This window comes from Lichenostomus cassidix, chromosome 8 (assembly GCF_008360975.1).
Source record: "Lichenostomus cassidix isolate B80296 chromosome 8, HeHo_3.0, whole genome shotgun sequence".
NCBI lineage: Eukaryota > Metazoa > Chordata > Aves > Passeriformes > Meliphagidae > Lichenostomus > Lichenostomus cassidix.
In genome coordinates this window covers 5,886,572-5,902,062 of record NC_139489.1, presented here as the reverse complement: position 1 = coordinate 5,902,062, position 15,491 = coordinate 5,886,572, and the positions used below count along the sequence as shown (strand labels likewise).

At 36.8% G+C, this 15,491-nt stretch overlaps 1 protein-coding gene across 2 annotated transcripts in view; it reads right to left on the bottom strand.

The window, feature by feature from the left end:
• The window catches only part of FAF1 (Fas associated factor 1), a 156,047-nt gene that overhangs the window by 117,734 nt on the left and 22,822 nt on the right, over positions 1-15,491 (bottom strand). For both annotated transcript variants that reach the window (XM_085067624.1, XM_085067625.1), the window contains one exon: positions 1,690-1,736. In XM_085067624.1, coding sequence (XP_084923750.1) covers positions 1,690-1,736 — 47 coding nt within the window. The remainder of the gene's footprint in view (positions 1-1,689; positions 1,737-15,491) is intronic.

Below are 15,491 nucleotides of genomic sequence, written 5' to 3'. Positions count from 1 at the left end.
ATCCCATCATTGGGCCTTTCACATTTGAAACAGAAAAACATGTTATGCTTGTAAAACAAGGGGCCCCTTCACTTCTCACATCAGCATGCTCAGAAGGATGAATGCCCAGCTACAAAGACCCACACTCTCAGACCTATGGCTCAAAAGTCAAAGGCCCACGTTAGAGCTCTGAAGAGTACAGCAAACAGTCTTATTTTCAGGATTTAAAAAGGTATTTATACCAAGTGAGACATTATTGTCTTCCATCTGTGGCCAACTATGAATTAAGTACTATAATAATTCTCTTAGCAGACCCAAGGAGCAATGAATATCCCAATTCTCAGGACTAGATCACAAAACAAACAACTGAATTATAAAACAAAATGTACTTTTTTCACTGCAATAAATTAGATTACTTCAAGTCCACTTGTATTAATTCTCTTTGATTCCACCACAAAAGGCACCCTACATTCCTGACTAGCAACCTCTAATAGAACATAAAAACCCTCACATCAGTAAAATAAGCATTGTCTGAACACCACTGCAAACCAGGTTTCTAAATCCTCTGAGCCTCCCTTTAAACCACTTCCATTGGAAGAAAACAAAACAAGACAAAAACAAAACAACAACAAAACCACATTTGAAACACATTTGACTATCTAATCATTCCTAAAAATTAATAAATTACGGTGGAATAATGATGTAAGTGGACACTGCACCATCGTGTGATAGAAGACAGGCATTAACTACTATAACTATTCTTCTTTCACCCAATTGAACATTCTGGTATTTTGGACATAAATAAGGCTTTCAGGTCACAATTTACAAATATAGGTAGAGAGAGTGCACAACATGACTGAGACTTGATCTCACACTGCCTAAACAGGCCTTACAGTAAATATATATTTAGTAACTTCACTGAGCAAGTAGTTTTATCCTCAATCAAAACCTGACTCTATTTAATGATAGCTTTAGTAAGTATTGACAGAGATGTCAAGGACCACTTTACCTATAGTATGTGTCCTTTTTCCATCATTAAACTTTTTTAAATAGTACATTAAGTATTTTTCTGAGCGAAATTTTAAACATGGTTTTACTGTCTCTCTCAGGTTGCTCAATTCCTGTTCTGCTCTTTTCAATTGCCTCATCAGCACTTAGAAGATCAAATTTCAGTGACTTCAAGATATCCAAGCATCAGTATGCAAGCCAAAAATTAATTCAGAAGCTGAAAGAAAATCAGTAGACCTACTTTTAGATGGGAACAACCTTACTTTATCTGTCACAGATTCTGCTGCCTGTAATCCAATTTAAAAAAACCCAAACCCAAAACAAACAAAAAAAAAGTACAAATGTCATTGTCCAAAAAGATGGAATATCAATCCATTTAAAAATGCATAAGGAAAAAGAAATACTTAGCCAGAAACATACCAACATCCAGTCTTCGTAAAGAGACAACCCTGCACAGAATGACCCAACCACCAGGGAATTCAAAATAAAAGTTAACTATTTTGAATAGATGTTTGAGCTGGTCCTCTATCAGTCTGGGAAAAACTGAATGTTAAATCAGTTTTGCCAGGAATAGAATTTCTGGCTCCAGTAACAGCTTTATAAGGAGAATTATGTCATCTTCTTAGGATTCAGGAAGGAAAAATAAGTAACTGTTACCCAGCATCATTCTCTGCATGTACTACTCCAGTCCTCTGTGCTTACCTTTGTAGAATGCCATTTTCTTGTGGTATAACACCATTTATAGCTGCCTGAAAAGAGAAAACAAATTTTGAGTCAAGCATACAGAACAAAAATACATCAGAAATTATAATATGCTTTAAAGCGTGATGAGCTTGCTTCAAAACATGCCCTAAAATGCTCTCTATTCAGTGAATATTCATGATAAACAATATTATCATTACGGTATCTGCATAAAATAAAAACCATAGCCATGCCAGCCCCATGTGCTCACCAACTGCTGAGCTGCTGCAAAGAGCTACTCCAGAGCAGCTCCATCACACACCCACACCTCCCACCAGCCTGCTCCTGGCTCACACACACATCCAGCCTCCTCACACTGCCAGGGAATCATGGAAGTGACCATGCCAAAACTTCAAACAATCCTCAGGTAGAAAATGAAATATTTTCAAAGTAGGGTTTATGCAGTTAAATACCATTCCATGCCGCCCAGATCATCAGAGCAAATAAAATGTTACTAATATACATAGAAATACAAACCTGGCCATCTGCTTTCAGGTTTGGTCTTATTTGAAATAACAGTTATTACCTATAAAAGTATCCTAAGAAATTCCATCTTGCATTAAAATTAATTATTTTCAAACTAGTCACAACACACCCCAGTCTCAAGTTCAAAACCCCACTTCTGACAAAATTATCTGCTCAGCACATTGCAGCTTTGCTCTGTTCCATGTTGCAGAAAATTGTAATGCATTTCCAGCACATCTGATGCTATAGAAGTTTGTATAAACTTTGAAATTATATGTCAGGATGAGGGAAAAACTTGGGGCAGCAAGTAAGGTAAGACCCTCTTCAACAGTATTTTGAAGATGACTTATTTTAGACTGCTTTAAACTACCAAGAAAAGTGTTTAAAATCATCTCCTTGCTAGGACTTTTCACACTTGAGGAGCACTAAAAGTGACACATGTGAGCAGCTGAAGGTGACTTACACACCAGCTCCCCAGCTGATTAAACTTTGTTCTGACTACTGTTAGAAGACACACGAGCAAAGATGTCAGAACCCTACCTAACTTCAGACTTTTAATCCCAGCACAGCAGTGGGCACATAACGTGGAACAGCACAGGAGGGAGTTTGACAGCAAATGAGAAACAATTTTTACAAAAATCTAGAGAGGAGAAAAAACAGATCTCAAAAGCACAATTCTATTTCTCTCTCGGGTGATTTTTGACCACTGTTGAGTTCACAGGTACATATTTGTTAGGCTTGACAGCGAGATTAAAGAGAGCTTGTAGCATCCCCACTGCTATCCATTTTCTCCTGCACCAGCAGCAATTCATGCATTTCTAGTAGCACAACTCCTAATATCCATCCTCATATGTCAGATATACCTGAACTGTTGGCCAGAACACCTGGTGGACGAGTGTCTGGTCCCCAGTGAAGAGGAGAATGCTGATGTTTAGAAGTTCAGAGATTCCCTGGTACTCCAGGAGGACAAAGTCACACCCTGTCACTGAATTTTGAAGTCATCATCTATCAACACCATTTTTACAAATTGACATTTAAAAAAATGTAGCTTAAGTAAGTGCTTAATAGACATAAAAATAGATGTAATCAAGACCTAAATGCTACGATTTCTATTTCTCTGAATATATAAACATGATTTTTTACTATTTCCATTAATGGTTAAGGCTACATGAAGTCAAAACGTTTTATTGCTGAACTCAGCTATGTTAGTGTGATACTGCAGTAAGATTTATCCTGCATTTAGAAAAAAAATTGCATAAATAATAATTTAAAAAAACAGAGAAGGAAAAGTTCAGAGGTACCCATAAGGTACAGCAACAACCCACGAGGCTGTATCAAATTACAGCGAAAACAAAGTTCCCTACCAGATCAGTTTTTAAATCAGTTTATCCACTGTGCATGGCAATAATCAGTGGTTTCTTTCTAACAACATGTCTCATTTATCATCATTGTGGTTTTTGCAGTCATACACAGCTCTTGATTGTGTTCATCTAATAAACCTCCAGGAATGAGTAGGAGGTTTTGGTTTATTTGGGTTTTTCTGGATTGGCTTCTCCCTCCCATAGTCTTCAGCAACATACATTTAATTCTTGTCAATCAACAGATGAAGTTGGCTGAAAGACAAAATTATCCTTTATTTTGCATCTGTAACACAGATTTTGTACCACAGAACCTACACTAATAATGATCTGCTGGTGCAACAGAATTCTCTTTACTTAGGGAAAAGAAGCTGCTTCAGCTGGGTGGAAATACAGCAATGTGGCATTTTCACACTTCTGTCAAAGCTCTGTCTCAGAGGATTAAATCAGCTCAAACTTCTTCTGAGCCTAGTTAGAGGGGTTAAACACAATAGAGGCTCCAAGCTATTTTCTTTAAAACTGAATAACTCACTTGTTCATATCCCCAGTTTTGTAAACTTGATGACATTTAAGGGGCACAGGAGTAAGAAAAAACAGCAGAAGCATTATGTACTTTTTTGATGGAAAGACCTCTATTAACCACACTGTAAAACTAAAGAGTCCAGACACTGTTTGTTAAGCAAGATGGAAGACTAAAATAATGTAGACAGCAAATGGTAGCAGTGCACATGTACATACTGCATAAATATTAAATATCCATGTTCTAACAAGACAGCTATAAGTAGACCCTGCAAGGAAAAAAAGAAAAAGGAACAACCATCTGTTTTAGAATTTCATTGGGAGAAGGTTGTGACTAGATTAAAAGAAAAAAAAAATTAAAACAAGAACACGTTACTAAGGCAAGATCTGTTCCAGGCTGTTCTTCCCCAGTGTCAGCCTCCCTTGAGAGAGGATCACAGCTCTGTGGTTATGCAAATATTCAAAGATACTACATTTTTTTGTCTCTCAAAACAGGGATCTTTGATCACCAAAACCTAACTACTTTACAGTCATAAAAAATCTGTATTACTCTCAAAACAATTTTAATAACCAGTGCATTAAATCTATTTATGGGTTATTAAATATAAAGATGCCATGTCTGGATGAGAAAGCTTCTTCAGCTTCCAAAAACCTGTTGCTGAGAGTGATGCTAGGGAAGCAGCACTCTGTGTTTATGCAGCTCTCACACTGCACATCTACATCCCTGCTGCATCCAGGGTCCCACAGCTTCCACAGGTATCTGTCTGTTGTAATGCTATCACTAATTAAAGACTGAAGTTCACCTTAAATGGAAAATTACAGGGGTTTCAGAAGATTTTTCCCAAAGCCAGGAATCCTAGGTGTGTCTCAGCGCTGTCCACACACAAATTCTACCATAACACTGTCCAAATTTGAAACAGAATAATTTCTGTTTCAAAGACAACATTCAAACAACTACCAGGCCCACCATTTATTTCATGAAATTAAAAACCCAATTTAGCTCTTCTTGATTTATACATTTTGTTTAGAGATATCAATCATACATCCAGGAATTGGAACAGCTTATTTAAGAATTCATTAAGCACTGCATAACCTGACCTAATTGGACCTGCTTTGGGCCAGAGAGACATCCAAAAACAACTTCCAATTTCAACCATCTGTGACTCCATCATCCAGCAGTACAGGTTATCCTGACAAACATTACTGCGAATCCTGGGGGGTTTTTTAATGAAAAGGTTGATAGGAACATGACTGGTTGACTGGACTGACAAGTGCCCATTACAAAGGTTCAAAATAACAATTTTTTTTTGTGCTCATTTCAACAGCACACTTCCAAATTCCAGCATCAAAATATACTAAATCTAACTTTTTTTTCCTGAAAACATAGGGAACAATAGAGCAATAGGGTTAATGAAAGCTTACCAAATTCATTAACAGTTTGGGCAACACAGAAACTCTGTGGCATTCTGAAATAATTTAAGTGCTTAAAGAACACTGTGAAGCAGACTTTGAAATTTAGAACTTTTCCTCAAGGGAGTATTAACTTAACTAGATTAGTCAGTTCTGACTAATTGTGGCTATCTTTTATGAGTACAAAACAGTGTTGGAGAAAACCAAGAACCACCATTTCTTAATTATCTATTGAAACAACAATGTGGATGACTTCTTTCAAAATACACAATTCTAACCATTTAAAAGCAATTAAGCACATCTGAGAGTGACTCTCATCCAAGGGTCCTATGGATAATGTGGTATTTAGGATAGCACAAACATTAAACTCACAAGCTGTAAATACTCAGTGGTTTTCACAAAGTTTGAAGATGGACTTGTTTTACCAATCATATTATTTAAATGAAGAAGTCTACATATACTGAGTGAATATTCAAAGAAGGCAAGGGATTCCTTCCTCTTCACGAACTACAGATGGGAGGTAGTTTTTAAATTTCCAGAATTTAAAAGTGATGTTTAGATGAATCATCTTAAGAGTCAAAGGCAGGCCCAGGCAAAGTGCAGTGAAGGTTTTTGCCAAGGATGAGGAAGGAGCTCTTCTTCAGTGTGCACCTCTTGCTCCTCCCCTCTCCTTTCCAACCTCCACAGCACACAGTGGTTTTGGCTGACAGATACTCCCAAAAACTCTCCAAAACAGAGTACTAGAAACCACATCTCTAAGCAAAAGGAGAAAGCAAGCTGAAGCAGCACAGTGCTGGAAAAACAATCCTTCCAGAGGAAGAGGCTGGAGAGGTATAAACAGCCTGCACACCTGAGAGATGCACGAGTTTCACTGGGATAAATAACCATATCAGCCAAACACAACCAGCACAAGCTGCTCCCACAGAATTCCAAAAACCTCCTTTAGGTTGGACTGCATTCAGCAAGTGAGATCACTTGAGTCTACTCATCAAAGCCCACACAGAGCTTTACATTTGTTTAGCTAAAAATGGAGGAGGTTTACATTAAACAAGCACAGCACATGGATGAGACCTTGAGACAGAGTAATAGGAACTGATATGGGAGATGATCCAAAACCCAAAGATGTCCAACCAAATGGCATCAGGTGCTTCAGAAAGTCACAGGGAATTATAATGGAGCAACTTGCTCATGGGGAATTTTCTTCCAATGCCCTGATTTTCTATAGGTCTGACACATTCAGATTTACAGAATTACTAATTTTTTTCTTGTACTCAAGGCAATAGCCCCATAAATAGGCCATATATTTAATTATTTCTTTGAAATTAAGTAACAGCTTTCTTTGACAAGAGAATTCATTTACTATGACTTTCAAAAATTTACATTCTTCCTCAAATGCTACAAACTCAGATTTTACTTTTGGTTTAAAATCTCTGGCAAGCTAAGAAAACAAAGTTCTGTATTTTGTGTCTTTGTTGTTCATTTTGCCTCTCCTTCCTATTATATATTTAACACCTCCTTGATAAAAAAACGATTTTTCTCAAATCAAAAATTCAGAAAGTTTACCCCATGCTGATTTTTACATTAGCAGAAGTAAGGACAGGAAGAGGTTTTGGCTGCTTGTAGAACTGTATTTAAAAACATAACCTAAAAAATGGGCATTTTGTTGTTTCACACTCAGAACAAAGAAAAACTTTGTTTTAGTCTTTGAGTGACTCTTTCAGCATTTAATCTTAGATTTATTTTTCTGATTACCAAAGTGAATATAACACCAAAACTTACATACAAACCCTCACTGGAGAGGGTGAGATGACACACAAGACAAACACACTGTGGTTCTGAGTTCGGTAGAATAAGAAAATTCTAGCAGTTATATTTTGGAAGCATCAGTCAGTATTCATCTGCACTATCAACCCAACCTGCTTGAGGATCACTCAAGATTTGTTGAGTTTAAATAATTTAAACTTTTTTTTGAGCTAAAAGTGTAATGAAATACACTAAAAAGCCCTCATTAGGTTATCAACAATAAATCAGAAAAATATTTCTTGTCTTTTGTATATTATTATATATTTCCACAGCACCAAATGGGTCATTAATATTACTCTGTTTACAACTGTCATTCCATTGCAAATAATTCTACTCCTAATTTGGGCTAAATGTGATATTCTCCCTGACATACAATATTCCTACTCAATTTTCTGCTTTCACATGATAAACTTCTTAGCCTGAAGATTTAAAATCCATTTTTATTTGATATTTAAACAAAATAAATGGACAATAAAACTCCAAATGCTTTCTACAATGGAGAGATTTTTTTTAAAAGGGAACAAAACCCAAAACTGAACAAGTATTATCCAGAAAGAAGAAAAACAAATAATTACATGATAAAGGAAAGCATTAGTGAGACAAAGCATCCATGAAAGGACTAAAAAAGCAAAAGTGAATTTCAAACTGCTTCCAAACCATAAATCCGAGTGACAAAGGAGCATATTTTCATATGGAATAGTAAAGCAAAACAGGAGAAGTGCAAAGATTCATTAGTTCCTTTTGAGCACAGAAGCATTTCTTAAAATGAAACTAACTCACAGGGCTCTGCCATATGCAGATATTTCAGTAACAATAGTAAACGTTTTGAAATAATGCTCCTCTAACAACTTTCTTTTTTGCAAATACTAATGTGGGCTAATTTTCAACAGAACTGGTAATAATGGGTACTGGCAAGTGCAGATATGTCAAAACATTTGTTCTGACCTGCTCATTCTGTGATTTGGGGAAACTGGATAAAAAGCAAGACCATGAACAGGCTCCTCTTGTGATCAGTTTACAACAATAAAAAAATAGATTCCAGAATAAACAGCAGAAGTTTTAGTAACTGGTGCTGACAAAACCATCCTGTAAGTATTAGCCAAATACTGCAGTCAGCCTGGATTAATCCAACAAAGGTTTCCTGAAAGCTGCTGTATTACCATCACTTCTTTCTGCCCCAAGACATTCAGGTTGGACTGTGAGATTACCAAGCAGAGGAATGTGGCTTCTGAACAGCTTTTTGCAACTACCAACTCTCACCTGTTACAAGCAAGTCTGAGATGTGTACTCTAAATTAGAAATTCCATGAAACTTTCTGCAAAGATACCAATTACTTTAAGCAGAAAGAGGCTTTTTACAAAGATGATCACCTGACTACACACACAGCTTCTTTAAAGCATTACTTTCAGAGGTTACAAAAACTGACTGCTATGAGTTGAACTTATAAATAATATTATTTGGTTTAGATTTTTTAATTAATTCAGTAATATTTAAATAACAAAATTACTAATTATGCCCCAGTAGTAAGAGACGCAATCTCTACCTGTGTTATTTTTGGCAGGCTTTTCAAGGCAAAGGAATGAGTCAGCTTTTTCCTGTAGCTTATGTTATACTTGCTGGCATCTCCCCAGCTTTGCAAGTCTCAAAAGTACTTCCAAGTGCTAGACGTGAAGTTACACCCACAAAGTTTATACAGAATGACAACATTTGTCCCCATCGTGGTTAAAATTTAACCAAAAACTGTAATTGAACTACAATGAAATGTCTTCTATGCATTCTGCTTTATTTCAGCTTGCTTTCTTTACAACAAATATACTTCATGAAAAGCTGCAAAACAATAGAATTGCTAATAAAGAAAAAAATTAACATTTCACCAAAAAATGCCACATGAATACATTCATACAGATGATTCACTTCATCAGCAAGCGAGCACGCGTTGAAATAGTTTACAATTAGCACTCTAGATGTGGTTTCTCATTTCTCCCTACGTCTTTGGTGGCTTCAGCAATTTTTTTCCTGTCACTCCTACAACATGCCTAAATGCACTAGGAAGCCTTTCAACAGTTAGATATACTTCTACAATTCTGAGGAAAAAAAGAACCCACTACATTTTGCACAGTCCCTAATTTTATATTTTCACCGCCTAATTCCCCAAACAAAGTGCAATCTCAATCTTAAAAATCCATACGTGAATGTTTTCCTGTCATAATGAAAGTAAAGAACATATATAGATTTACAAGAAACTTAAGGATCAGCACCTATCTGAGCTGACTAGCTCAGCAGGAATAAAGGAAAACCATCTACTCTCAACAACCCACATAAACCTCATTCACACAGAAAGGGAAAGGAGCCCATGAGGTGTCTGCCACTTTGACACACATACAAGTATCTTGGTCTTAGTCATTAGTGTCACAACTTTGGCATTAATGCTACTTCACCTTCTAACAGAAAGGAATGCTTATGTGCTTAATATCAAAACGTATTTTGTTACTCCTTAAAACATTAGGCTAGAAAGCAGAAGAGTCAGATAATGTCTTGGTGTGCATATCGAAAAATATCCATGTTCTCAACTCCTATATTTTTATCCCTCTCCTAATTATTTTATGTACATTTGAATGGCAACGCTAAAATGCAAAGTTTACGGATTGATGACAATATATTTTTTGTTCAGTCTTTAAAAAAAAAAAAAACAACACAATTTTTTTTAATCACTCACTGTAACAACACACTAGCTCTTAGCAAGTACTACCAGGGAAGAAATCTCAGGACACAAAAATTCATAGAGGTACTGCCAAATACTAAGGCCCCTTCACTGAAAAGCCATAATAACATGAAATATCAACAGTGTTCCAATGACCCCAACTGCAGTCAATCAACTGCCCAATCACTAATCCATAATAAAAAAATAATTATGCAAGATTTAGCTTAAAAGTTTGGAAAGCAGAAAATCCCAAGCTGAAGTCTATAACCTGCAAGTTGTCTCATAGTATTTCTCCTTGTACCTCTCCAACAGCCTGTGCTGTACTGCTGGAGCAGCAGCAGCCCAGGGCTACAAGGGCAGGGTAGGAGAGTTTATTTAAATACAACTAGAAACTGTTCAGACATTCAACAGTATTGCAAGTAAATCCATTTTTAAGACCCTCTGCTTTGAAAGTCTGATGGCTCTAGATGACTCCTAGCTTTTCTGGTAAAATTGATCACAACCAAGTTTCACTTGCAAAATAGCCACAGCATTGGCAGATACTGATTCTTATATCATTTACTTAGTTTTTCCCCTACTCACACAGTTCCAGCATGCCTCAATCACACACTAAACACTTGTCAAACACATGTTCATAAGATGTGTGCAATTTTTAGTTCAACTAGTCACAGAATAATAAACTACAGATACCTCATACTAGCCCCTTACTATTAGTATATTCTAGAAATTTGTTCTGAAATTTGAATGTCTCAGGACAAACTAATGCTAAGCAATCTTCACAGAAACTCCCAATACAGAGGTAGCAGGCTCTGAAAAAAATATTTGTAAAAACTAAGGCAGGTGGGTGATGCATCCATAGAGCTCCAGCAATACTATCAGACACTACTGGGATCTCAGGTGCTGCTTTTTGTTTATTCTCAGAACACAAAATTCTGTTACAAGAAACAAGAGTCTTTTTCCATGAACAAAAATCTAAATTTATTAGTCCCACTTGTAGGACTTGTATGCTTGTTTGATCACCATACAAGAAAAACTTAAGGAGGTTATTTCTTAAGTAACTAAACTTGCTTAAGTAACTAAAAACCTAACTTACATAAGTAACTAAATTTCATCTGTTATTTGAAAAGACAGACCTTACATTTTACTTTACAACATTGCCAGCAAAGTTTTACCTAAAAATCTTCTCCACTTTCTTTCTGGTCAGAAAGAGAACTAAAATTTCATATACATCATCACAACAACAAAATACAGCCATAAAATACATAATCACAATCCCTTCATTATCCTCACGTGAATAAAACCAGTTTTTTTCTACCAGGAAAATTAAAATCATAGTCCTTATGAAAGAGAATTAACTATTTTAGATTAATCCCCTTAATGTCTAGAAAACTATCTACCATATTGGAAGTTAACAATTACATTTGCCAGCAAAGGTCATCTCCCTTCCTTGAAGCACTTTTCTGGGTTGACAAAGCAACACATTTACTCTGCATTCTGTAGGAAAAGGATCTTGATGTCCTGGATATGTATTAATGGTGGTGTTTTGGGGTTTGTTTTGGTTTTGTTTTTTAAACAGATGAATGTGCACACAGCTGTGTGGAAAACCACACCATGGTTACAACTGCCTATAGATCTACACATTCCATATCATCTTCTATGCAAAAAAACACATTAAAAGGAAATGTGTTTTAGCAGAGATTAAGGCATTTGAAAGTAAATAAAAACAACGATTTTATTATTGTTTTTAAAAATTATCAAGTCTTCTGTGCTACCGCCCAGCTGCATAAAATACACAGCATGCATGTGAGCTTACTCAAAAACACAGAAATGTCACTTTGAAAGCTGAAAAAAGCTGAAAATACAGACAATGAGAAATACAACTATTTTTGCAAGCAGGGATCCCTAACTTAACAGAAAATACATTAAAGACTTCCAAAGGAGATTTCTAAAGTCCTTTAAAAAAGACAAGTTCACATACAATTGTGTCCCACTAGGAGAGATTAATGCTGCTGTTGAACACACAAAAAAACCTGCAACTCCTGAATTTCCTGGAGAACAGGCACTGTGCCCGTGGGATGCCTGCACCAGTGGGATGCCCATCCACCAACACTGCTTGGGATTATCTAACTCAGGGCTTCCTTCTGCCTTCCCTCTGCTGGCAGCAGGGCTGTGAACGCTGGACAGGCTCCTCACTGCAGTAACAGTGAGCATTAACCTGCTGAGCTGACAAGAACATGTTCCCCAGGACACCAAGATCCACAAGAGAACATCTGTCTGAAACAAAACTCTAAATTCTCCTTTTAAAAAAGGGGATACAAACCTCTGCTTCCCACAGGCAGCTGACTGTTCATTTGACCACAGGGAGAATGTCATTAATACACAGATGAGCCCATGTTCCTAGCAGTGAAAATCCCTCAGATCTAGCCCTAATGAGAGGAATGTACCCTGAACTTCTCACTGGTCCCAGAGTGAGTGCTGTCAAATATATACCATATTCAGCACGCAATTCTAAAATAAAGATAACAGCAGGTCAACACTCCAAGATAAAAGGGCCAGTGTGATGAACAGCATCACCATAAAGTGCAGCCCTGGTTCCCAGCCACTGAAACACAGCTTGCTTGCAAGGAAACAAGAGAGCTGCTGAACACATGACATCCACATATACTGCACACTGCCCCACATTTAAGGAAAAGAAAGGGCCGGGTGCCAAACTCAGATTAATCACCTAGTTTCTGGAGGCAGACTAATTCAAATCGATCAAAATAACATACTGAGAGACACCACATCAAAGCTGCAGCAGGGCAAACCAGAGAGAAAAGGAGACAAAAGACAATGTTAGTGTATCAGTTTTACCAGCTCCTGCTGAAATTTGCTACATGTTCTAACAAAAGGATTAAGTTACTGCTTAGAGCGCAGTAAGAGATACAAATAACAGATTGCTGATAACTGTCAAGAGCCCATTTTTTGCCATTGTCACCTAAATGGGCACCTCCAAGAGAAATAAAAATTGCCAAGCCCTACCTAATTTTTCCCAGTTTGATTTTATTGTCTGTTTAGTTAGGTTTTCTTCCAAAAGGTATTACACAGATGTGAATAAACATATACAAAAATTGGTATGTATAGTAAAAAAAATCCTGTCTGGCAAATAGCTGCTATTTTCCAAGAGGTTTACAAGCCAGATGCAAAACACCCTCATCTGCTGTGTAAGTTATCCATTTAAAATTAAAAACTGTAGTTGAGAATTGAAGTTTTATAAAAACAGATCTTCACAATATACAATTTCTCCTTCCAAGGTATGAAATTGCTTTTCGTCCAGGTGATTCTTGGAACCTGAGTATGACAGGAACTGCAAGTCATCCAATCTCCAGGTGCACTAAACTGCTGCTTTTACTGAAGTTATACTGTGCTTTGATCCTCTACCAGAATATAGAATAACTAAGCCAAGGATAGCAGGAAGGCCCAAAGGTCATTTCAAAAATAAAAACCAAGGGGGTATATATATATATATAATCATTATACACACATTTACAAGTAAATTGATTATTGGATAATAAACACCCCTCTTCCCCCATTATTTTGATGAAATTTATTTTCTTCTTAAAGCAGTGCTAAGAAGTACATATATTATAATGTCTCTTGGAAAAGACATGAAATAAAAATAATTTTAAACCAAGTAACAGGAGTAACAACAGAAATGGACATCTTGGAAAAAATAGAAAATTAAGTGTGGTGAATCCTGCTTTTCATTCAAAAAATCTCTTCTGATTAATAGCAGAGAATATAAAGTCATGCTGCATATGAAGGACTTGAGTTTTCCATTAAATATGTGGAAGACAGAACAGACCAAGTTTCATGCACAGATGCAAGAACTGAATCTCAATAGAGCAGAGAGCTCTCACCTGGGTAATAACCTCACATATACAAAGGTCCACAGTGCATGAGGTCAAGTCACTAATGGGTCATTTTCCCTTCAAAATATACCATCATCAGAAACATTTCAACACACACAGAGTTGGGATTTTTCACACTTTTATTTTATTGTTTTTACACGAAGTTTAAGATATATCTATACCATCATTCTTACCTTCACATGCCAAAAGAGAAGGTCAGAGTTTAAGTGGGCAAGCTATGAAACCATCAGACTTTACAATGGACAGAAATTCCTAACTTCTCAGATGGTAAAAATTACTGTAAATTAATAGAGCTGAAAGAAATGACACTCAGGAAATAACATATCAGCAACCCTGTGAGGCTTAAGAGAGCCGGATCCATTTATAGCAGAATGCCTGAAGAGATCATTACATTATCTATGTTGATCTTCTGTATCTCACAGAACATCTGAAACATTTCGTCGCCCAGCCTATAATAAGCCCTGTAATTAGGCTACAGTGTTCTAACACAGAAAAACCCTAAGCTGCTCTATATGCAGCAGACCACCACAAAGGCCAAGTCACATGCAGCAGAGGGGAGCTAATTATTGGCAAAATTAGACTTCATGATCCCACCAAGCAATTTTTACACCGTTACTGCATATGAATTCTTCTGCAGCACTCTTGTGACCAATTTTATTTTGAGCACTTGAGCAAAGCCAAGCAACCAAACATTTATGAAAGACAGTTTCCCATACTGCTTCAAGCAGCTACTGCAAAACATATACACTGCTTTGAACACTATGAAACATATACAACTCTGAGACATTTAAATCCAGTTTATTTAGTACCAAACAAAAGATAAATTAGAGGCTGTTTATATTGTCTTAGAGTATCCCATATAGAGGTTTAGAGATGAAGATTTCTAACTGGGAGGAGGTACATCCTCTAAAGTTCAAAAATAGGAAGCCAATGTTTTAGTTCTAAATGGAAAAGAAAAAAGGAATTCTGATTAATTCTTAACAAAAACCCAAAGTGGCTATTAGAAAAACTAAACCAAGAAAGGAGATCTTTACACTTAACCCAGGTTTGGCTTTGTTTAAAGGTAAGACAAAAGATACAAAACATAGTAACACTCACTCAGGTAAGACTCTGGTGACATTTTAACCCTTAATATTAAAATCTAGCAAGACCAGGGGAAAAAAAAAGTAGGGATAAAGTAAGCAGCAGGAATATTACTTCCCTGCAAACAAAGTAATCCTTAGAAAAGTTCACACAAACATGCAGTACTTGTAGCACAACATAAAAAACTTGTTTCATGGACTTTATAACGTCTGCTGTCTCTGTGCATTCTGCTGTACTTCTGTCAGCCCATGTCAATACCTACTTCCCTGTTTCTGTTTGGGATCCTTCTGCTTTCCAGCTCACCAGGGCTACTTGCTTTTGGTTGTTTTGGCTGAAGTCCCAGAGAAATACCAACGCCCATGAGCTGAGTGTCAGAGAGCTCAAGAAGCAACAGATGCCCAAGGGAATCTTCAACCTGGGTCTGTAGCACAGCCCCTGATAACACACGTTTTTCCCCAAACAGGAACATGGAGCTGAGACACAGACAGTCTGAGTGAACAGCAAGTAAGCAAT